The sequence below is a fragment of the Trichosurus vulpecula genome, chromosome 5 (assembly GCF_011100635.1).
Source record: "Trichosurus vulpecula isolate mTriVul1 chromosome 5, mTriVul1.pri, whole genome shotgun sequence".
NCBI lineage: Eukaryota > Metazoa > Chordata > Mammalia > Diprotodontia > Phalangeridae > Trichosurus > Trichosurus vulpecula.
In genome coordinates, this window is record NC_050577.1 from 241,341,184 (window position 1) to 241,366,682 (window position 25,499).

The 25,499-nt window shown below is 36.0% G+C and overlaps 1 protein-coding gene across 7 annotated transcripts in view; it reads left to right on the plus strand.

The window, feature by feature from the left end:
* Positions 1-25,499, plus strand: part of OSBPL8 (oxysterol binding protein like 8) — a 201,563-nt gene that overhangs the window by 159,502 nt on the left and 16,562 nt on the right. For all 7 annotated transcript variants that reach the window (XM_036758490.1, XM_036758485.1, XM_036758491.1 and 4 more), the window contains 8 exons: positions 968-1,064; positions 4,985-5,083; positions 9,459-9,556; positions 13,003-13,092; positions 14,345-14,481; positions 20,204-20,389; positions 21,394-21,481; positions 22,931-23,036. In XM_036758490.1, coding sequence (XP_036614385.1) covers positions 968-1,064; positions 4,985-5,083; positions 9,459-9,556; positions 13,003-13,092; positions 14,345-14,481; positions 20,204-20,389; positions 21,394-21,481; positions 22,931-23,036 — 901 coding nt within the window. The remainder of the gene's footprint in view (positions 1-967; positions 1,065-4,984; positions 5,084-9,458; positions 9,557-13,002; positions 13,093-14,344; positions 14,482-20,203; positions 20,390-21,393; positions 21,482-22,930; positions 23,037-25,499) is intronic.

Consider the following 25,499-nt stretch of genomic DNA (forward strand, 5'->3'; position numbering starts at 1 on the left):
ATCTCTTGGACTGTTATATTAAACCTGTTATCATACATTGTTATTTAAGATTGTATGTATTTGTCTTGTTTTTCCAATTAGACTATAAATTTCTTGGGCAAAGGGCCATGTCTTTATATTTCTTGTATTCCCATTAGCACTTAGCAGGGTGTCTTGTACGTAACAGGTATTTAATTGAATGTATATTTGCTTACACCAAAATAGATCTATTTTGTACATAATTAAAAGCCAATAATGTTTATGTCTTCATGTATCTGTACAGCCTTGCATCTTCATGAGTGTAGCAGCTACTTTGGAGGTATCATGATGTAGTGAGAGGCAGTATATTAGAGTAAACAAAGTGGATTTGGAGTCAGAGGACCTAGGTTCAAATCCTGGTTCTACCACGTATGTGTGACTTTGGACAAGTCACTTAACCTCTTTGGATCTCAAATTACTCATCTTTAAATGAAGGGAATGAATTTGATGTTCCTTAGTGAACATAAGGTCCTTTCTACCGAAATCTCACAGACCTATAACTAGCAAATGTTGTTATATGGCATTAATTTCATTTCAGGAAGCAAATAACATACATGATTTTGAAGTAGGGAGGTGGCTTGTAGCAGAAAGAGCAAAGGTAGGAGGCCTGAGCCTATTCTAGCTCTTTGTTTTAACTCTAAGACCTTGAGCTAAGAATTACTCTACTGTTCTGGGCCTTACATGTTTTAACTCTATAGTGGCCAAGCTTTCTTTTTTCGCAAACCTTCTGTGATTGTGTAGCTTCAGCATTGTTTTCGTTGATTTTCTAGAACCTTGTGTCAGTATTATATATGAAGATTTGAACAACGGTGTTTATACATGGTCTATTCAGGTTTTTATCTTGTAAATGTCTTTTTTAGAATACATTTTAGCAGTTAACTAATAAATTTAAGATGATACGCATAGTAATACATGTTTATATTATTATTTTTCCTGTTGTGTTCAATAGGTGTCCCATCACCCACCTATTTCTGCCTTCTATATTAGCAACCGAAAGGATGGTTTTTGCCTTAGTGGTAGTATCCTGGCCAAGTCCAAGTTCTATGGTGAGTTTGTATTCAACTTTAGCTAGTCAGAGTTTGGTTATCTTTCATACCTTAAATTTCTAGTGCCTTTGTATAGGTGATGCTCATTTCATCCTCCAGATTTACTTGGATGAAAGATGTACATTTTGTGCTGATTTTGTCAGTCTACAATTAGAGGTATGATCCTGTTACACAAGAATGACCATTATGCAGTTGTAAATTCCCTACAAACATTGAAGGATAGGTATTAAGCAGAGCTCCTTTATCTTCAGTTTTGTCAATTTGTGGCTTCTGTCTGAATGTGAGCCTTGATCCAAGGGTAGGTTAGCTGGCCTAGTGAAGTTCCTGACCAGAGAGATAAACAATTTGAGTAAAATGTCTTCCTCCATGGAAAGAAGTCCCAGTTTCAGAGGAAGGAGATGGATGGGCTTTATAGTTGCCCCAGGTTTGGGGATAAGAAAGCAGTCCTATTAAGTTTCCAGGGCTTCTGATAAGGAAGTAACTCCAGTCTCTCCTTTCCTCTTCCTGTTCTTATTATAGAGGGTAATTGGTACAGTTGGAGGAGTGAGTTGGGTGTGTAGTAGATAGCACAGGATGAACACAGGAGAGGAAGAAGAGCTATTTATCACTGAGTTGAATGGTAGTCTTGGGCCCTTGTCCTCATCTTAGGGCCTGACCATCAGGTAGCTGACAACCACTTCCTGGGTATCCCTTCAGGTGTGGTTTGGAGTAGATATTCATCAAAGTTCCTTCCAACTCTCAAATTCTGTGATTCTACACGTTTTAGTTACTATGAAAAGGGTGGAATTCAGTAGGTCTTTTTTTTCCGTAGGCTTCCCATTTTAAAATAATCAGTAGGATTTTTTTGTCTTGCTTATGTTTTCTTATAAATCAATGCCAGAGGGAAGAAAGTTTTATTAAGGTATTTTAACCATGATAATCAGGAAATTTAAGGCAAGTTAGACACTCTTTGTGGGGGATCTTTTTAACCTGTTTTTCTCTTCTGAAATAGACAAGCGAAGGCTATGTAAGTTATAACTGTTTTTCTGCAAATATTGTAGATTAGATATCTGGAATTTTTAGTTTTGGGATTAAAGTAAATTAGACTTAATTTTATGAAAAGCTAAAACCTTTGTTTTTGTATATTCCAAAATACTATCATGTTAGGTTGTAGGACACACTGGGCAAATATGGTGTTGGGACTTGGTTCGATAAACACATATGGAAGAATAGCTAAGTTCTAGTAGCCACAAATTGGGAATTGAGCCATTGATTAATTCTGATAGTCCACTTAGGGGATGGAATGACCAATAGCAGAAGAAAAATCCCCATAGAGGGGAAATGAACTGTGGTTAGGAACTATAACTTCCATGCTTCTCTTCTCCTTAAGTGACCTTTATGTCATTGAAAGTTTTCTTTTCAGTCCATTGATATTTGTGTCTTAATTCTATATTTGGAATGGAAAAAGATATCAAGGAGAAATAGGGCTTACTTTGTTAAGCAGATCTGTTTCTTAAAGTGAGGGATAGTTGTATTCAAGAAGGAACTCCTTAGTCTTGGGGCTTAAAATCCAAACAGACTGACCGGTGGAGAAGAAACACCTAATATTTAGTCAGACTAAAAGGAGATTCTTTCACAGTGCTGAAAAAAATAATAGTGTTCTCATATGCCTGGTTCTTTGCTGGTTTGTCAAGCAAATTTCCCAGATGATCTTGCCCTTTAGGAGTTTTTATAGATGTGGCAGAGTCCAACAAATTACATGAGACAGACGTATAAACAACCATGTAAGAATGATGCTCTTATTGAATATTTGTTTAGGGAAAGGATTAACATAGTGCATATAATACATAATAATATGTAGATTAACATATTAACATAGTAGAAAATGAAAAGAAAATTTTCAGAGCTGTACTTTAACAATAGCAAACATTTAATATCTACTTTACACTATACTTGGTTCTTGGATACAAAGATAAAACAAGGTATGTTTCCTGCCCTTGAGAAACTTACAGTCTAATGGAGGGAGAGGAGTAATAGATGTACACAAATAACTTCTGCAAAGCAGAATATGATAAGTGCAAAAATGGAGGTATAAACAAATGGGAGGAAAATTGTGGGGAAAAGGAGGGGAACTTTGATGGAGGAAGTGGCTCCTAGATTGGACTGCAAGAGAAAGGAGATAGTTGAGCAGTCAGAAACTGGTGACAGGAGAGGCAAGGAAGAATCCATTCTGGGGAAAAAGGTCAGTGTGAGCAGAGGCATGGATAGAGTCGTAAGCATGGTAAAAACAATGCATCGGTGAATAAGGGGTCTAATTTACCTAAAACATGGAGTAAATGAAAGAGGGAGCAGTATGAAATACGACTAGAAAGCCGGATTGGGACTAGCTCTTGAAGGATTTTGAATGCTAATATGAGAAATTTCTTAATTCGACAATGGGAAACTACCAAAAGGTTTTGAGTATTTGTTTGGCATCATCAGAATGCCCCAGTGTCCTGAATGCACTTGTCCTCATCTGCTCTCCGAAGTTAAGCTGGATCAAGCTTGATTGGAACGGGAGAGCTCTTGGGAATGCCAGGGGCTGTAACAGGCTCTTTCTTAGAAGTAACTTCGTACAGAAGGAGCGCTGGATTGGGAGGTAGAGAACTTGGGTTTGAATCCAGCTCTGTAGTTTATAACCTGTGTCACTTTGGGCAAGTTGATTCACCACTATGGGCTTATGTTTTTCTCATCTATAAAGAGAGGGAATTTATCCATCTCTGAGTCTATGATCCTGTTAGTGGTGCATTTAGTGAGATTACTCTGACAGTAGTATAATGGGTGCTGGAGGTCAACTAGACTGTCACAGTAGTCTGAGGGAGTACTGAACCAGGGCTGTTGGAGTGGAAATGGAAAGGTACAAATGAATAAGAGGGAAATTTCCAAGTAGAATTTAAAATAACAACAACTTGATGGTACATTGGATATGACACAGGGTAAGGGTTGGGGGTTGGGGGCAGGGGGAAGAGGAAAGATCCAAAACTGAGTCAGAATCTAAAAAGTCATTTCAAATAAGATATGGGTCATTATCCAACATTTACCTTTTGGGGGAGTTTTTATGGAACGTGCTATTTCAAGAAGTCGCTAAAAAAAAGAAACTTGTTGAGTTGTAGGAGACAAAAGGTCTTTGAGTGTAGAGTATATATAAAAGAAAGCATGAAATCTAGCCTAGGATTTACTTTGATAAATGAGAGCACATGTATTAGGAAGATTAGATTGGAGATGATGGTTTTTTTCCTAACCATTAGAGATAAGTGGCATGTAATAAAATGCCAATTATATATAGAATGTAATTGGCATATTATCTTATCATTGAGTAATTATGATCACATAGAATTGGGTAAGCAGAGGCATGTAGAAGGACATGCCTGCCATTTACACTAAAAAAACAAACCCCCAAATCCCAAGAATAAACCACCAAAACAAGTAGATTTTTTTTATGTATGCTTTTGTGAAAACTCTTTTAAGTATTCATTACTAGTACAGGTGAAAGATCCATTTCTTAGATACCTTAAACAAGACTTGTCTCTGCTCTGCATGCTCCAAGGACTACATTGGAGTGTTCCTAGAGAACACTGAACTTGAAGGCTAAGTTTTGACAGATATTGGAAGTTGGCAGTTTTTAAGGGAATCCTTTGCTTGTGTGTTTAGCAAATTTTCACTGTGACCGCAGTTGTATCCTTATGTTCTTATTGGCTATTAACACTCTTCATTCCACTTGTAGTATATCACTACAAATACATTCATTATAATAGTCACATCTCAAAGCGATTTCTAAGGATCAAATTAGATGCCATTGCAAGACAGGAGAGAGGTCAAGCTAGCTTAATTGATTTCCAATTATTATCTTGTAAGCATATTTGGATTTATTTTGCATAATTATAATGAACTACTTCTTTCAGGGAATTCGCTATCTGCCATACTGGAAGGAGAAGCACGTTTAACTTTTTTGAATAGAGGTGAAGATTATGTGATGACGATGCCATATGCTCATTGTAAAGGTAAATATATACATTCAGAGCAAATTTGACAAAAAAGTCCAGTTAGATACCTCAAATTTCTGGAATTTTGTGATAGATTTCAAATGAGTGCTCTGCTGAAACTTGAGATTGATGAAATCATTAGCCTGGTGAGTATCATCTTTCTTAAAAGTATCCTGGAATTTATGAACTCGATTTTGAGTTTGCTGCCATAGCCTGCTGGCTGTACTAGCATGTTGAACCACAGAAGTTCACCATCCACACGTTTTTCTTGACATTAGCCCCACCTTTCAAGAGAAAGGTGAACCACACCTTGGTGAGGTTTCCTTCCATTAATTCTTACTTTTCTTCACTTGCTTATAGAAGTTGACTGATAATACTCACTCATCCCCCTGGTTTCTGTCCCTGTCACTCTATTGCAAAAATGTTCTTTCAGAAGTTCTGATATGTCAAATCCAGTGACCTTTTTTTAGGCCTCTAATCCTCGCTAACCTCTTCTGTGCAGCATTTGATACTATTCACCTCTGTCTTTTCTGTGATAGTCTCTCCTCCCTTAGCTTCAGAGCCCATATTTTCTCCTGGTTCTTTGACTATTCCTTCTTTTTCTGCTTTTCTTATTCCTCTCCTCCTTTCTATGCCTTTAATTCAGATATTCTCCTGAAATTTTGGCAGTATTTTTTCTTTTCTTTTCTCTCACCTATACTATTATAATTTCAGCTGCATTTGCTATTGTGTTACTTCAAAATATGCTTTGCTAGCCTTTTACCTCCCTCAAAAGCTCTAGAATCATGGTTCCATCTGGCTGTTAGACATCTCTACCTGGATGGTCCCATCAGTATCTGAAACTCAGCATCCAGGTTAGTCTTGTGTGATCACACCACTGCACACTCAGCAAACCTTAATGGCTCCACATTGTAGATCAAGTAAGGCCCAGGCCATACTTGGCATTCATTGTCCCCTATAATCTAACTCCAATCTACTTTTTCATCCTTCTGTAATAAGATTGTCCTTCACATGGTTTTTGGTGCAATCAGAGAACACACTAATCCACTACAAGTTACAGAACCATTGCTTTGCTATCTTTGCTGAAGTTTTTCTTAAATTTATCCCCCCAAGAAATGCTCACTCGCGCCCTTGCCTCACCTATTTTAAAAATCCAGTGCAGGGCAGCTAGGTGGCGCAGTGAGTAGAGCACCGGCCCTGGAGTCAGGAGGACCTGAGTTCAAATGCGGCTCAGACATTTGACACATGTACTAGCTGTGTGACCTTGGGCAAGTCACCCCAATTGCCCTGCCCCCCCCCCCCCAAAAAAAAAAAGAAAGAAAAAAAATCCAGTGCAGATATTACTGCCTTCATGAAGCTTGCCCTATTCCCCCAAGCTGGAAATCTTTTCTTGTATATCTGATTTTATAGCACCTTGTACTGTGTAAACTAGGTGGTATACAGTAGGTAGGGCACATCTCCTGTCTAAGTTGAGTCAGGAAGACCTATATTCAAATCTAGATAATTCTGTGATCCTGGTCAAGTAAATCACTTAACCTCACTGTGTCTCTGCTTCCCCTTGTGTAAATGAGAATGATAGCAGCACCTATTCCACAGGGTTGTCGTGAGGATTATGAGTTAACATGTATAAAGTACTTTGCAAACCTTAAAATACCATACCAATGCTAGCTATTATTATTATCTTCTTAGGCACTTAACATTTTTTGATTTTTATTATTTTATATATTTTATTACATATCTTATCATCTTGTTAGATTTAAAACCCCTTAAGATCAGGGACCCGTGTCTTATTTTTGTATCTTTTCCAACACGATCTGAAGTGAAATGGGCTACTTTGTGTAAGTAGTGAGTTCCCTAGTCTTTGAAGTATTTTAGGCCACTTACTGGGGATGCTGTTGAGAGGATTCATGCATTGAGTAGAAACTTGAATACCACCTTTAAGCTAAGGTCTCTTGCAACTCTTATATTTTATTATTCACTTGAAATCAGAAGGAATGTTTATAGTTGTCACTTTCTTTAAAATTAGGGAAATAATACTTTTTCTTTTATATACTCGACTATGGCTTTTGCATCTGTACAGATAAGAATACAAAATACAGATCTTGTTCTGATTAACTGTCTCAACTACTTCCAACATTTTCCCCTCTTTTGGAAGATACTTGGTTGTATAAGAAAAATGTTAATTGCCCCAAAATTACAAACTCTTGCCAAAGGGAATATTTTAATCAAGCTTATGCTGTCTTATGTATTTATAGACGATCCAGCTGATTTATATTTCAGTTTCATTTACAGAGTTTAATTTGTTTGGTAGTGATTATCATTACATAACTTCCAAGACATCCCAGCCAGCAAAAGAAGTTTTTCAGTTCAGTTAAACAAATATTAAATCCCTGCTGTGTACAAAGGATTGTACTCTAGGAATACAAGAATGAGAAAAATCACAGGAGAATCATAGGAGAATATGCACAAATATATGATACAGTGTAAGATGGGATGTGGGCAAAAGAAAAATCCAGAAAGGTTTGCAGAGGGAAGGGTTAAGTTTCAGTCTGAGGGACTTGCAGAAAGGTTCATCATGTCCCCTGAGTTGGACTTTGAAAGAAGAAAAAGGGTTTCATTAGGTAAAGATGTAGAAGGATTATCTTCCAGACATGAGGGAAATGCTTAGAGATGGGAGAGATAGTATAAGAAAACAGCTAGAAACTAAAAAATTACCTATTTTCCATTGTTATTTTATCTCCACCTCTTGTTTAAATTCATCTACAAATGAGAAGAATTGACATTTTGTATTTCTTTAAACATGATTTGTTTTACTGAAAAGGTCATTTTTGAAAGGTCAACTATTCCCTTGCTTTCAGATAATACTTCACTTAAGATACATTGGATGACTGTCAGCCTTCTTTTTTGAAGGACTATTGGGAAGATTGTATCACTGGAGCTGTTTTTCTAGTATTTAACAGTCATAGTTTGCATAGATAAACTAAATTCCTCATACAGCAGGAATTTTTTCCTTGCCTTTTCTTTGCTTGTTCCCTTCCTTAACAGAGGTAAAGGACTTCTGGTCATCATATTCTGTGTAAGTTGCTTTTATATCATATAAAGTATTATATCATGTCTTTAGCCATCTCTTTTTTGAATTAAATAATCTCATTCCTTAGCCTTTTATCAGGATTTTTCAACTGTTGAATCCTTTACCTCTTCTTTGATACTTATCCCAAATTTTACATTCCTTCTTTGGCTGTAAACTTCAGATACTAGTTAAGGGTAGGAACAATTCTGGGTATAATAAAGCTACTATTTCAACATTGGTTGATTCTTTTAATGCTTGTGTAAAGTACTATGGTTCTTTAATATGCATTACCTAGCCTTACACATGGTGAATATTTATTTAATGTTAATTGAATTACTGAATTGAATGTGGTCCACTTCCCTCATTTTATAGATAAGGAAACTGTGATTCAAATTAAATACTTTGCCCAAGCTGCCATAGCTAGTTAGTGGAAGCATTAGCACCAAGACCAAGGCTTCCTGATTTCTGGCCAGTGTTCCTATCATTATGCCAATATATAATATGTACCACCTAATTGTTTTGGCTGTACCAGAAATGGTCAACTTGAGGGGCTATACATGCTGCTGTCATGAAGCAAGCATGATGAAAAAATAACCATTGTGAATTATATTATTGATAGAATAAAAAGAATAAAACATACTTTGAAAGCCTTAAATATGGTATTTAGTGACCCACCTTCTAACTGATCAGCATAAAAGAGCTGTCTTTTTATTTTGAAGATCGAAAGAGGAGAACGTGGCTCTTTGTGACACTGACTCCATTTGGTCAGACTGACCTTTTTTGATCCATACTATAACCTTTCATGGGTGGTCAGGATCCAAAGCCTTGCCATGTTTGAACTACATTCCTTTTGACTTCTTATTGAATTATCATGCTTATCCATTTGTCATTCAGTCATCTTTCAGTCATGTCTGAGTCTTCATGACCCCATTTGAGGTTTTCTTAGCAAAGACAGTGGAATGGTTTGCCATTTCCTTCTCAGTGGATAGAGCACCAGGCCTGGAGTCAAGAAGACTCATCTTCTTGAGTTCAAATCTGACCTCAGACACTTACCAGCTGTGTGACCATGGGCAGGTCCCTTCACCCTGTTTGCCTCAGTTTCCTCATCTGTAAAGTGAGCTGGAGAAGGAAATGGCAAACCTAAAATGTCTTTGCCAGGAAAATCCCAAATGGGGTCTGAAAATGAGTGAACAACAGCAATCATTTGTTATGGAGGTAATTTGTTTTTTACTTTGAGTTGTTATTTACAAAGGCATGTTGATTGCTGCTACATATTTTGTTCTTTTCAAAGTATGCCCAAATTAATTTTTTTTTTCCTTTTAGGAATTTTGTATGGCACGATGACTTTGGAGCTTGGGGGAATTGTCAACATTACATGTCAGAAAACTGGATATAGTGCAGTACTTGAATTCAAATTAAAGGTCAGAACCTGTTAATGGGGCACCACCTGGGATGAGCAAAGTGGATTGTACAGATATAGACCCAAGAGACTTAGAATCTAAGACAGATAATATTGGGGTAGAAACACACATAGTAGACATAAATCAGAATGAAAACTGTATTCAAGTGCATGAGTAGGTAATAATGTATTAGAGAGGTTATGAGGTGACATTTGATTTGTTGTTTACATGTTAGAAATGATACAAGCTGCATTGTAAGACTCATCTCAGCCTAACAAGTTTAAATAAAACATACTGCCCCCTAACAAAAAAAGCTATACACCATGGAACATAGAATTCTTGAAGATATATTGATTTACCATATTTTTGATTCTTAAATGCAAAATGAAAGGTCATCCTTTTCTCATTCTGCTATACGTACATTTAGCACAGATAAAAAACTAAGCATCTCATCCAAATATCATCTTTGATGTGAGAGCAAATGACAAGTTCATGAGTCCTCTAGTTATACTATTTCTGAGATCAGTTGTTTAAAGCAATATTTATTAAATCAAGAGAAGAAGCTTGGTGTAACAGACAGAGAGCAAGCCAGGAAGACAACCTGGGTTCATGTCCCCCTCTGGTATGTATTGGCTTTTTGACCTTGTGGCAGTAACTTGACACCTCACTGCTCTTGGGTCCTCAACACTACAGAGTGTGGACTGAACCAGATTAATACAATTGGGAAATATTGAACAAAATAAATAAAAATATAATGAAACATGATATTACATTTTAAAACTAAGTTAATTTATGTCCTATAGGGATTATTGTGTAAAGTTTAGTGGGCTCCATTTCTATTTGAGTTTGACACTACTGCTGTAGGTAACTTTATGAGACAGTAAGTTGCAGAGAAAGTACATGCTTGCATTGAAATCAGAATTTTAGTCCCTGTCCTTATCTCTGTCCCTTGTCTTATTCCTATCCTTTTCTCTGTTCCTTAGTAACTCAGTCTTTTTGAATTTTATAAAATTTTTGTTTTGTATATTAATAGCTCTAGTCAAAACAGAACCCCTTACTTAACTTTAAACTGATGATATGCTGGTGCTTCCTTCGTCTGCACACATACAATGAAGTGATTGATGTAGGGAGGATTAGCGTGGCTTCTGGGCAAGGCTAATGAAGCTTTCCTTATTTTTATGTTTCAGCATTAGGAAGATAACATAATTATAGCCTTTTGACAAAGAACAATACTCATTCATGCTAAAAGTTCTTTTAAAAACATAGAAATGGAAGGGACATTTTTAATGTGATTAAAGTATATGTTTAAAACTAAAAGCTGGCATTATTTGAAGTGGGGGAATGCTAGAAGCTTTCCTAATAAATACAAAGAACAAAACAAAGTGCATTTTTTTCTCCACAAATATTTGATACAGTTCTAGAAATGCTGCTTTATATAGTAAGATGAAAAGAAGAAACTAAACACATAAACATTAGCAAAAGAAGTGACAGAGTTATCCTTATTAACATTCAAGATAATGGTTTACTTTGAAAACCAGAGAGAATCAAAAAAAGAAAAATTTTTAGACATTTAATGCTTTTAATAAAGTAGCAGAATAGAAAATGAATCTGCAAAATCATTAGCATATCTATATGACAATGACAAAATCCAAGAGGGAATAATAGAAAGAAAAGGCCAATTCAAAAGAATTTTTAAAAATCCTTACACTATTTGGCATCAAATCTACAACAAGAATTATTTATAGTCATAAAATACTCTTTTAAAAAAATAAACATTGGTTTAAATATTTGGAGAGATTGTTGCTTATGGTTAGGATGCACCAATTAAATAAAAATGATTATATCTAAATTAATTTACAGACAATGCTACAGAAGTCAGATGACAAAGTAGGTACTTTATATGGAGTTAGATAAAATAATAATAGCATTCATTTGAGGAATGAAAGTTCTAGAATCTCAAGATAACTAATGAATGAAAGGTAGGAATGAAGGGAGAGATAGCACTTGTAGACTTAAAATTATGTTCTAACCTAGTAATCATCAAAACTTAAGCAGTAGTTAAAAATAGAAAAGTAGATTAATGAAACAAACTATATGAGAAAGAATTAGAAATGAACTAAATAACCGAGTATTCTAAAAAACCCAAGGATATAAATTACTTTGGGGAAACTCCCTATTTGACGTTGGTAGGAAAACTGACTATTTGAACTAAGAAAATTAGTCATTCGGTTAGCCTACATTTATTAAGCTCTTTTTATTTGCTAGGTATTGTGCTAAATGCTGGATATACAAATACAGAGCAGTTTGGCAGAAATTTGGTGTAGACCAACATCTTAAACCAGGGTGGTCCAACCTTAGTTTTTTGTTGAAACAATAGACAATATATTTTGATTCGCCATTTTAGTGAGAGCTCTGCTCTGCTTGGCTCCGTTTACTAAAGCTTTTATGTAAATTTCTGTGCTTCTAGGTGGGCTGCATAAATCCCACTGCGGGCTGCATTTTGGACAGCCCTGTCTTAAACTATATGCCAAGATAAGCTCAACATAGTAGATACACACTAGCTAGTGTAACAAAAAATCACACTATTAAAAAACATCTGGAAAAGAACCATATAACAATTATGGCTGGATGTAAGAACTCTCAACCAAAGGATAGAGAAGATTGCAAAATATAGATGGTTTCAGTTATATGGCACTGAAAAGCTTTTATAGTTAACTACAAATCAGTGCAATAGTGAAAAGAAGAGAGATGATTCATTAGGGCATGTGTGATGATGGTCAGCTTAACTTCTGAGTCTCATTTTCCCTATCTGTGAAATGGAGATAAGGATATCTGTAGTACCTACCTCATAGGATGGAAGTGAGTCTCAAAATGAAAATAAACCTTTTGGTGCTGAGGTGCTCAGTTGATGAGTATTCTTCTTTAAAAGAAGGTGGTCATTTGAATCTGTTTTGATATCATAACTGAATTTTAAATTTTTAATCATAAAGTGGTTTCTCTTGGAGATGCCTTTACGAATCTGCTGGAGTGGAGCCATAATATGTATATATAAATACATATATCTATACGTATAGTAAATACGTATGTATTTACATGTAACTTACATGTCCGGTAATACTTTATATGTGTAGTGAAACGTTTGAATTGATGGAGTAAAAGTTAAAAAATTAGCCTGAGACAAAATGCTTTAAGAAAATTGGGGCACCGAAGTGGCCAGGTTTGGATTAGGGAAAGCTACACAGAGGAGGTGATACAAATACTTAAAAAAATATTTTACCTTGTACAGGTCATTGTCTTTTGCCTCATTCACCCCCACCCCCAGACCTTGTCTATGTAAAGTACTTTATTATTTGCCACTAAAAACAAGATATGAATGCTTCCAAATAAACCCAACTATGAAGCATTTTTGTCTATGTGGCCATTGTTCTATGCATATAGTTTTAAAATGAATGAAATTTTTTTAAAAGCCATTTCTAGGTAGCAGTGACTGTGTTAATCAGATATCAGGGAAGCTTAAACTGGGAAAAGAAGTGTTGGCTACTTTGGAAGGCCATTGGGTGAGTATCAGCTTTTACCAAATTACTTTTTAAATGATGTTCAAAAAAAAAAGTAGTGAGTACTTATAACAGTCTTTATTCGTGAATGCCTTCTTTATATTAGAAATGCTAGTGATAATACTTTATTAGACAAGTTATATTTTTATAATTCAGTGGATGATTTCTTCACAATATATTTAACATTTTAGAAAGAAACATTTAACTAAAAGCCTAAGACAATTTATATTAAGCCAGCATTAAGAAAAGGAAGAAATGGAATATTAATTCATAGTTCTATAATTACTAAGCTCATACAAAATTTTCATCCAGTTTAGTTAAGAGCAGTTAAAATCAATGAAAAGATACATCTATATTGTGGTCTTGGATTGTTATTTTGTGGGATTTTATTATTGATGCCCATTGCAAAGAAAATGGAAATGACTTCTGGCGACACATCTAAGTGGCATATGCAGCTTTCTAAAGATTTTTATAAAAATTTTTGTTATGTGCATAAACCAGTATTTTTAAAACAACATATGTATGTATATATACACATGTTTAAAAATGGAATTTCTAAGATTCTTCTAATGGACACATTTTCTCCATAGATCAAGTTTCATTGTAGCTTTGCTGAATAATGTTGTACTCTATTGAAGAGCCAGTTGTTGAGACTCTGATCATATCTGAGATGCATCCTTATGTCTTATAAAAATGTTTTGATTCAGTAGCTCTTAAAGTGAATGTGTAAGTAGGTATTATCTTCAGTTACTTGAAAATGATTTGAATTGCACTAGTCTCAGTCACCAAATTTATTAGAAAATCATAGATAGGGGCAGCTAGGTGGCGCAGTAAGTAGAGCACCGGCCCTGGAGTCAGGAGGACCTGAGTTCAAATGCGGACTCAGACACTTGACACACTTACTAGCTGTGTGACCTTGGGCAAGTCACTTAACCCCAATTGCCCTGCCTTCCCCCTGCAAAAAAAAGAAAAAAAAAAGAAAATCATAGATAATTTGATCTATAACATTAGGAAAGGGGATTGTAGATAAACTTTTAAATGCACTTTAATTCTCAGAAGATTCAGTGACAAAAGGAAAGAACCATAATGTTCAAATTTTAGCCAGTCAGGTTTGAGAGAAGAGGAGGTGTATAACTAAGTTTGAAAAAAGTGCTCAAATCACATTCTCTGGTAGTTGGCAGTCAATAACAATTTAAATATTTAAAAAACAAAGAGGATTCTTAAAGATAACCTATTTTTTATTTTTTAAAAATAGGATAGTGAAGTTATTATTAATGATAAGAAGACTGATTCTTCAGAGATCTTCTGGAATCCAACTAGTGAAATTAAACAGCGGAGACTAATAAGGCACACTGTAAAATTTGAAGAGCAGGAACCATTTGAATCAGAGAAGTAAGTATCCTTATTTTCAGGCAAATCTTAGTTATTTTTGTCTTGACTTGTAATTTCATGGGTGAAGGAAAATCCATGTGAGTAGATTCCAACTACTAGTACAGATCAGTGACTATCTCTCAACTTATAGTCTGAACTGCATAGCAACTAGAGATTGTGATTGACTTACAGGACATATGAAACAGAGCCAAGTCTTTCCAGCTCCAGGGTTAGCACATTAGAGATTCACCATGCCAGAAAAAGATAAATATGTATTTTCAAAATAGTAGTTTCCCCATTGTCTGTTTGTAACCTTTTACTTCCTTTAGTCTGCTAATATTATTTTATGTGTGGATTATGGATTTGTCAGTGTTCTTTTGGGGGATCTTGTAATGAGTACTCACCAAGTACTCATTCTCTTGGAAAGAGAACAAAACTTAGGTTTAAAAATATGCGGGTTCTCACTGCAACTCTGCCACTTTGGAAATGTCAGTTTTCTGAGGATCAGAGTTCAGAGGGTTTTGTTGCTAGGCTTGTCCCCGGGTTATACATTTTTCAACCATGTAAGTTCCTGAAGACATTCTACTACACTCTGGAGGGTTGCAGTCTGCATTACCTGAATAAAACTGCAGATCATGAAATTATGGTTGGAGAAACTATTGATCTTCTTGATTTGTGAGTGACCAATGCAGTGACTGGAGGAACTGAATCACATCCATAGCCTCAAGTCTCACAAAGGAAACCAGAATACAAAGTTTCAGCCAGATGTGGTGGTGGCTTTTCATGGTCCTCATTAGACACGTTAGAAAGGGAGTGGGGGGAGCTTATTTTTAGTATGTTCTCACAGATGACAGACTGTTTCATGGGCCATTTAGTTTTCTCAGTTACTTATGATGATGACCAAAATGTAAGCAAGTGGACCACCGTGATGATAACTGTAGTTTATGCATCCATTGCAGAGGATGAAGAAGTAGAGAAAGTCTTACAAGAGCCTTCAGATTGAGCCATATATATCCTGATATTTAGTGGCTTCGGTGCCAAAATGAGCACAGAAAATACTGAAAAATATGTTGGAGAATGAAGTGTGGGATAAAAAAGAGAGAAGCCATAGGTTTATAAACTACTACAAAAACCCCACTCTTCTACATAGTATATTTTTTTAAATTTCAATTTTCCTGACTGTTCTTAAATAGACTTGGAAGCCATCAGATGTGTAAGTACTAAAGGACATCATAAAAAATGAAGTAATGGAGTATTTCTTAACCATCATGAAATATGACTCACTGATAAATCATTTAGGAATCAGCATCTGTGACACTAATATACTGTTGCTGGAACTGTGAACTGATCCACCACTTTGGAGAACAATCATGAATTGTGCACAAAGAATTCTAAAACTGTGTATAACCTTTGACCTAACAATACCACTATTAGACCTGTTCTCAAGTTGATCAGGGAAGAAAGGAAAAGGGACCCATATATTCTAAAATATTTATAGCAGCTCTTTTTTTGTTGGCAAAGACCTGGAAATTGAGGGGATGCCCATCAATTGGAGAATGGCTCAACAAGTTGTAGTATATGATTGTGATGGAATACTACTGTGCTGTCAGAAATGATGAGCAGGTTTATTTTAGAAAAATATGGAAAGACTTTCATGAAATAATGAAGAGTAAAATGAGCCAGAACCAAGAGAACATTGTATACAGTAACAACAATATTGTTCAAAGAATAACTGTGAACAAATGCTTATTTTAGTTCCTAAGTTCAGAATAAAATAAATGAATGAATGAATAAAAACCCAAGAGTATTATTCCATTATACCCATGTAGCATGATTTTTTAAGGCAGTCCCCAGTGGATTCTTAGCTTGGACCACAATTGAATAGGTTGACTTAAGGCTGGATGGCTTTAACAAATTGTGCATTGTTCACATATTGTTGCCACAACATCTGTCGCCTAGTTGTGTTACATAGTTTTGAATCAAAGAGTAGCTTGAAATCAGAAGTATATGGAACCCAAAAGACCTTTTTTGTGATGGTAGTGGGAGTAGGAGGCAGACTTGAATAAAATTCACAGCTGAAAGGGTCTTTAGAGACTCTCAAGTCCAACCCATTCATTTTACAAATGAGGATATAGACCTAGAGGTTAAGTGACTTGTCCAAGGTCCTACATAAAGTAATAGGGTCTTAATTTAAACACAGGTTCTCTGACTCTGTTTCTAGTACTTACTTGACTGTACTGTCTTACTTCCTGAGATAGAATCAGCAAGACTTGGTTAGATAGCTAGAGATGAAAAAAATAGCCTAACCAAACGTAAACTAAAATTATGAGCCCAGATCGTAAGTGTTGGCACTTTTGACAGAAATGAGGAGCAAGTCAGGGGAGAAATGGTAAGCTCGCTTTAGGAAATGGCTTTGTGGTCCTGGCAGGTGAGATACTTTCTAGATAATTAGAGAGATGAGCTTAGAGTTTAGAAGAAAGGTCAGTAATGGAAAGAGAGGTTCAGGTGTATCATCTGGTGCAAGTTGGAGCTATGAAAGTGAATGAGTTTGCTGAGGAAGAGAGGAGAGGGCCAGAAGTAGACCTTCGTGGAACACCCAAGTTAAGGGGTCCAGAAGAAGGGAAGTCAATAAAGGAGACAAATGAACAGCTAGAGAGATAGGAAATTCAGGAGAGTAGCCTGTCTGTGAAGCCATAGGAGGCATAACCATCCAGTGAGTGGGAAGAGACAAACAGCATCAGAAAGTCTGAGCCAACTGGCAGGATGACATATAAAAGCCATTGGATTAGGCAATTAAGAGGTTAATGACAACTTTAAAGAGAACAGACTAAGCACAGTGGGTGAAGCTTCCTTGTGAGAGGTTGATAAGGGAATAAATAGTAAGGAATTAGAGGCAGTTAGGTGGCGCAGTGGACAGAGCATGGGGCTGCAGTTAGGAAGACCTGAGTTGAGGTGCGTGCTAGCTGTGTGACCCTGGACAAGTCACATAAACTCTGTTTGCCTTAGTTTCCTTAACTGTAAAATGGGGATAATAATAGCACCTACCTTCCAGGTTTGTTGTGAGGATCCAGTAAGATAGTATTTGTAAAGGGCTTATCCAGTGTGTGGTACATAGGTGCTCTATAAGTGTTCCTTTTTATTAGGCAGTATTTGACCCCACTTTATCCAGAAGTTAGTAACGGGAAACAGAAAGAACAGTAGTAGAGCCAAAGTGAAGCAGAAGTGTCAAACATGTTGCCCATGGCACTCCCAAGTGTGACCCACACCAGATTAAAGTGTAATTAATTGGGAAACATTCAGTAAAATAAATAAAATACAATAAAACATAGATAACATTGCATTTTAAAACTAAATGCATGTGCAGCCCATAGGGATCCTTATATATAGATTAGTGGCCTCTGTTTCTAATTGAATTTGATACTACTGAAGTAAAGGATTCTTTAGGATTGGGAAGTCAGTGGAGAGGGAAAGATTAAAGATGCAGGAGGGGGAAGGGATGACTGCTGGAACAAGTCAAAGGTACAACTACAGGACATAGGGGTGCCACATTGAAAGGGAAGAAGAAATATTTGGTGTAGGGAAGGAGTCAGTATGGTATAAAGGAAAAATTTTTAGGTTTGTAGTCAGAAAATCTGTGTTTATGGGATTTTAAGATTTGATACTGGAAGGAACCTTGGAGATCTTTTGCAACTTTCCTGAGGTCACACAAGGAGCAAGTGGCAAAATCCTGATTGAAACTAAGTGCTGTGATAGAGTGGGCCCTGGAGCCAGGAAAACCTGGGTGTGAGTTGTGCTTGTACATGTTAACTTTGACCCTGTACCAGTCACATAACGTTTTAGTTCTCTAGGCAGCTTTCTCAAATACTTAAGTTGCAGAGAAGGTTCTGACCTAAATTTGTAGAGGAAGTTCCTCACCAGGAGCTTCCAGTACCAATGAAGTCACTGGTCCAGTCCTTGTCTGTTGTAGTCATCTAATCTAGTGTTCTTTTCAACTCTTTTTTAGATTCACTTTCAATGAGGTAAATTTTAATCAGATATAAAAGAGGCATGAAAGAGCTTTTATAGTGAAGGGGAAGATGGGGGAGATGAGGGGTAGCACTTGAACCTTACTCTGATTGGAATTGGCTCAAAGAGGGAGTAATATACACTCATTTGGGTATAAAAATCTCTCTTACCATACAGGAAAGTAGGAGGAGAAGGGGATAACAGGAAGGGGGTGTGTGTGTGTGTGTGTGTGTGTGTGTGTGTGTAGAGTGGATTGGGGGAGGTAAAAGAAGCAAAACACTTGAGGATGGACAGGGTGAAAAGAGAGAGAAAGTAGGATAAATGGGGAAAATAGGATGGAAGGAAATATATACTAATTATAAATTATGAAAAAAAATTTACAGCAAGTTTCTCAGATAAAGACCTCCTTTCTCAATTATATAAAGAAAAAAGTTAAATTTATAGAACTAATTTCTCAATTGAGAGATGGTCAAAGGATATGAACAGGCAGTTTTCAAAGTAATCAAAGCTATCAATAGTTATATGAAAAAATGCCCTAAATCACTATTGATGAGAGAAATACAAATTAAAACAACTCTTAGCTACCACCTAACACCTATCAGATTGGCTAATATGACAGATGTTAAGAGGGGATGTGGGAAAATTGAGACACTAATGCATGGTAGTGAAGTTGTATACTGATCCAACTATTCCATAGAGCAATTTTGAACTATGATCAGAGAGCTATAAAACCATGCATATGCTTTGACCAAGCAATACTACCACTAGGTCTGTATCCTGAAAAGATAAAAAAATGAAAAGGAAAAGGACCTATAGGTGCAAAAATGTTTATAGCAGTTCTTTTAGTGGTGGCAAAGATTTGGAAATTCAGGGGTTGTCTGTCATTTGGGGAGTGACTGAATTAGTTGTTCTATATGATTGTGATGGAATATTATTGTGCTATAAGAAATGATGAGCATCATGCTCACAGAAAAACCTGGAAAGACTTACATGAACTGATGCACAGTAAAATGGGGAGAACCAAGAGAATGTTGTATATAGTGACAGTAATATTATATAATGATCAACTGTGAATGACTTAGCTATCCTCAGCAATACAGTAATCCAAGACAGTTCTAAAGGATTTATGATGAAAAATGCTATCCGTCTCCCGAGAAAGAACTGATACAGTCTGAATGCAGATTGAAGCACTTTTTCTTTATTTTCTTTTCCTTTTTCTTTTGTCTGTTTTCTTTCACAATATGACTAACATGGAAATATATTTTGCATGACTGTACATGTATAACCTATATCAAATTGCTTGCCTTCTCAGTTGAGGCGGGGGAAGAGGTACGGAAGGGAGAGAATTTGAAGCTCAAAAATTTTAAAAAACAAATGTTAAAATTGTTTTACATGTAATTGAGAGGAAAATAAAACATTAAATTTAAAAATTAAAAAAATGCCAAAAAAGAGGCCACTCAAGTATAACTTTCTATGTGAAGCTTTCCCTCCAACTGTTTCTGCTATCCTCAGACTATATATAATATCTGTGTTATATTTTTTCCCTTTCTGTGTACTTTTGTTGTTTCCCCTTTTAGAATGTAAGCTTTTTGGAAATAGAGGTTATTTAATTAAAATTTATATTCCAAGCAAAAAGAATAGTACCTGCCTATAGTACCTATTTAATAAATATGTGTTGATTGCTTGGGGGAAAAAAAGATTTACTTTCAAGTTATTTTTTCTTATATCATCTTACCAGGCTGTGGCAACGGGTTACTCGGGCCATAAATGCCAAAGACCAGACAGAAGCTACTCAAGAGAAATGCGTTTTAGAGGAAGCTCAAAGAAAGGCTGCCAGAGAACGGAAAGGGAAAAATGAAGAATGGGTTTGCAAATTATTTGAACTTGATTCAGTCACGGGAGAATGGCATTATAGATTCTCCGAGTGAGTAACTTAAAATGCTTAGTATAAACAGAACATTTTAGGGGGGTTGTTGTGGTTTAGTTCATTTCCATCATTGTTTTTATAGGAATTTAAAAAATTGAAGGCTGGTATATTTGAGTGGCTGTGACCTTAGCTAAGCATTTAACTTTTACATTATAAAATCAGATGGTGAATTTATATGGTACATTGTTAAATGAGGATCTGCACTGCTGCAAAAATAATCCTACTAAGGCTCAGGTCTGACCATCCTGCTCAGAAACCTTCAGTGGCTTGCCATTTACTCTAGGATAGAAGAGCAGTGTTTCTGCCTGAGATGTAGGATCCTTGATAGTCTAGCCTTCACCTGCCCTACTAGCTCTGTTCCCCAGCACTCGGCTTCCAAAAGGGTACAGTTCAGCCAAGTTGGACTGTAATTTATTCTCTAAACATGAAACTCCTTTTGTCGCCTTTGTGTATTTGCACAAGCATTCATCCTGTGCCTGGAATGCACTTCTGCCCCATTTCTGCATCTCAGAATCATGATCATCCTTCAAGACTCAGAGCAGGTGCCACCTCCTCCCCGAAGCTTTCCTTGATCTTCTTAGTTCTTAGTCCTTTCTCCCATGCCAGTTTTCCTTACAGTATATTTGTGTACATTTTATATTGTCTTAGAATTCTTTGAGGGAGGAAACTATTGTGTGTGTTTGCATAAAAAGTAGGTAGGCCTTGTGTATAGTATGTGTTTAATAAGCAACAATCGTGTTTGTCATTTGTCATAGCCAGTTACAGAAGGAGCCCTTTTTTAAAGAAACTTTATGCTTATATGAAGGGAGTCCATTCTGGTGGTTTTATAAAAAAATAAAACTATATTCCATGTCATGGTATTATAAGCTTAGCAAGAGGTGGCAGTATATCTTCTTTACTTTGTATAGCAGATAGCATCATGTCATGTTAAGGTAGGCCCTTTAAGGATTAGTTTTGTAGTGAAGATGCCCCTAACAAATATTTTTGTTCATTCTCAATAGCACCCGGCCATGGGATCCTCTGAATGATCTGATACAGTTTGAAAAGGATGGTGTCATCCAAACTAAAGTCAGACATCGGACACCAATGGTATGTCCTCAAAACATAATTAAACTTAGCTGTTCCTACTGATTCTTTCAGTATATGTGTGGCAGTTTGAAAAACTAAAAAGTAACTTCATAAAAATAAAAAAATTTAAATTACTTAGCATTTGTTTTGAAAGAGAGACAGCATGAAGTATTGGATGGAGAATTGGTTTTAAGTCAGGAGATGGAGGTTCAAATCCTGCTTCTGACATATACTTTGGTATGTGACTGGGCAGTCCAGGAAATGTCAGTGCCCTGAGCAAGTCTTGCAAAGTTTTAAGGTACAGAGGTGCTGTAGACCTGCACTGGTGGAAGAATTTGCCCCATGTAGGCATTCCCTATACCAGTGCCTATCCCTGTCCTTGTTTTGAAAAGTTTATTTTAGTTTTAACAACAAGTCCTGTTTCCTTCCACTTCCTTTTCTAATCTCTTAAGTATTCCAAATTTTTTTGTGGTAATCGTTTTTTACCTGGCAAGAGTCATTGTGTTATTGTTCTGCTTCTACTTTCTTCATTCTGCATAGCTTTGGATAAAAATTTTCCATCTTTGGGTTTTTTTCAATTATTTATGCTGCAGTAATACTCTTATGTTTTGATATATCACTATATAGTCAGCCATTTTCCAGTTGTACATTTAGGTTGTTCCTAAGTTTTTGTTATTACAAATAAAGCTATTATATTTTTGTACAGATAGGATTTTTCCTTTTAATAAAATAGCATCTTAGATTTATAGCTAAAAGTGAATGAACTTATAGGTCATTAAGTCCAGCCTGTTCTTTTCACAGATGAGGAAACTGGGGCCCAGAGAGAGTAATTACCCAGGATTACATAATAAGTATTTGAGGTGGGATTTGATCTAAGATCTTCCTGATTCCAAGTCTAGTTTGCCATCCACTATGCCACATTGCCTCTCAGTCTTTACAACATAGTACTAGTAGTGAGGTCACAGAGTCAAAGGGTTTGAACAGTTTAGTAATCTTATTGTATGTTTTCCATATTGACTTCCCAAAAGATTGCAGATTATGGAAGGCCTTGAAGATCAAGCTAATGAGTTTATATTTCATTTGCAAGAGCCCCTAAAAGTTTTAGGGCAGGAAAGTGATCAAGTCAGATCTGTATCTGGGGAATATTGCTCTTGGAGTATTATGAAGGATAGCTCAAGAGAGTAACAGAAGTAGAGGTTGAAAGTGGGGCAGAGATAGGAAAGCAGGATGATACATACAGCATAGAGGATTTGGTAACTGGTGGCATATAGGGATTGAGGAAGAGGATAGGACCCATAAGTAGTGTGCTGACTAGTTCTAGATACAAAACTCTTTTGGAGGAAGTTCTAGATGTTAGATGAGAGACTATAATATTTCCTGTCACCATACAATTTTTTTTCATAAGCTATCCCTTGTGCCTGGATCCGTCATTTCCCAGCCAATTTACTTTCATAAATTTGTGAATTTAAGGTTAGTGTTCCAAAAATGAAGCATAAGCCAAGCAGGCAAACGAAGAAAGTGGTAAAAGGCTATTCCTCACCAGAACTTGATATCCAAGACTCCTCTGGAAGTGAAGGTAAGACTGTTCATTCTAGTGTGCTCATCATAAAAGGCTTAAACTAAGAAAAAAAATACATTCCAAAATTAAAGAAAATGATTTACCAAAATGGAATGAGAGTTTTGGGGGTGGAGGGACTGCTTAAGATGACTAATAAGCTTTGAAGGTATGACACTAGAGAGTGGAAAATTTGGGGAGGACTTGCTATACAAATCAAGAAAAATATTTTACTAGCTTTTGCTTTTTGACTTCTGAGAAGTTGCTAGAAATTACACCATGTTCATTTCAACAAATATTTGTTGAGTTTTCCATCACTGCCCTTTGAAAAAATAAGCATAGTGCTTCACTTTACAGTTAATTATAATTGTATAACACTTGTATATATAAGCTAGTAAAAATCAGAATTACATCAATAAAAAAATTGATTTTTGGTAGTTAAATACTGACCAAAATAGATCATTTCCCATCCTTACTGCACGAGCCCAGCATTTGCAAATCTACTTTTAATGTAGATTTGGATGTACAAAGAAGTTCTGCCTTCAGGAAGCTTACAGTCTAGTTGGGAAGATAAAACATTTATTCATGAAAAGTTAACTAAGAGTGAAAATATTAAATAATTGGTAAATGAATAGTACAAATAATAAATGCTTGTAAGAGTTGCGAGGAAGGAGAAACCATTGTGGGAGGAGGTAACTAAAAACAAGTTAATAAAAAAAGCAAGATGATCTAGGCCTCGATGGATGGGTAGAATATGGGTAGGTGAAGAAGAAAGAAAAGAATATTCCATGTGGGTTTGTGGTGAGAGGAAAATATAAGAAATAGAATGAATGGAATTGTGAAAATATAATGTGTGGTCTAGGCTTGGAGAGTAAATATAGCTTAAAATAGAAGGTTATTGTAAGGGATAACAGAGTTGGGATCCTAAAATATCTTACCAAGCTTGAACAGTGGGCCAGATCTTATAGAATAAGAAAAATGCGAAATCCCAACATTTGGGTTTAAAAATTAAGTGCACAAATTTTACGGTGGTAGTGGCATAGTTATCTTGTAGTTTAAGTGACAGATCTTAGGAGTTCAGGCAGTTGTGGGTCTCAAAGTATTGATGGAGTAATTTAAAAGAACTAATTGAAAACGATCCTAGGCTGTAAAAGAGGCATAATGTCCAAAAAGAAGGAGATTGAGTTGTACTCTGCTCTGTTCAGAGCATGTGTGAAGTATTGTGCATAGTTCTGGGTACCATCTTTTAGGAAGAGCATTGATAAGCTGGATCCTGTATAGAGGCAGTAAACCAGGAGAGGCCTGATTAGTATGCCAGAGGAAGATCAATGAAAGGGACTGGAGATATTTAACTTGGAGAAGAAAAGACTTACAGGAATTATCTATTATGTGGAAGGTGATAGGACTTGTTCTACTTAACTCCAGAAGGAAGAGCTAGACATAGTGGGTAGATATTGGAGAAGGCAGCTTTAAGCTCACTTTAATAAAAACCTTCCTGACAGTTAAAGCTGAAGTGAGCTGTCTTGAGACAGGTCTTATGTTCAGGTCAGATTAGGGAGGACATGATGCTAAGCTAGGTCTTTTAATTTAGTGTAGAACCATTGAAGGTTTCTGAATAGGGATATGACATGGAAGTGATATGTTATAGAAAGATAAATCAGGCAACAATATATAGATTTAATAGGAGAGAGACTAGAAACAGAGACCAGTTTTAAATCTAGACATGGGGTAAGGAGAGGTCTAAAACAAGATCATAGCAATAGGATGGAAAAGGAACAGATGTGAGAGAACATTGTGGAGGAAAATTCAACAGGACTTGGGGATTTATAGGATATTAAATCCAAGAGAGATGGGAAGTTAAAACTGTTTTCCAAGATTTCAAGTGTGTATGAGTGAAAGATAGTACCACTAACAGAAATAGTAAAAGCTATAAATAGGGCTGGTTCTTGGGAAGCATTGTAACACAATGGAAAGAGGTATAGATCAAGAGTCAGGGGACCTGGTTTATATCACAGCTTTACCCTTGACTAGTACTTCAGTGACCTTGATTAAAAGTTATTTAACCTCACTAGATCTGTTTCCTCTACCTTAAATTGAAATGGTTGGTTTTTAAATAACTTCTTTCCTTTTCAACTCTAAATCTAATGGTCTATTCAGTGAAAGTGGTGGGGAGGGGAAGTAATAGTCTTTGTCCTTTCTTCCTCCCTCTACTTTTCCCCTTTTCCCCCTCCCAAACCTCATCTGGAGGTCATATGTTAAGTACTTTGTAAAAGATCATTTAAAAATACGATATACTTTGCATTATATCTTAGAAAAATAAATCTCGTAAGTATTATATCTAGTTCAGTTGTTACTTGAAATTTACTTGTGCAAAATTAAAAATTATTTGGTTTTAAGGATTTAGTGTCTGTGGTACAAATTCACATTAAAGCCAAGCCTAGAAAAAAATATAATTGAAACCTTTATTGGAAACAAACACTTCAC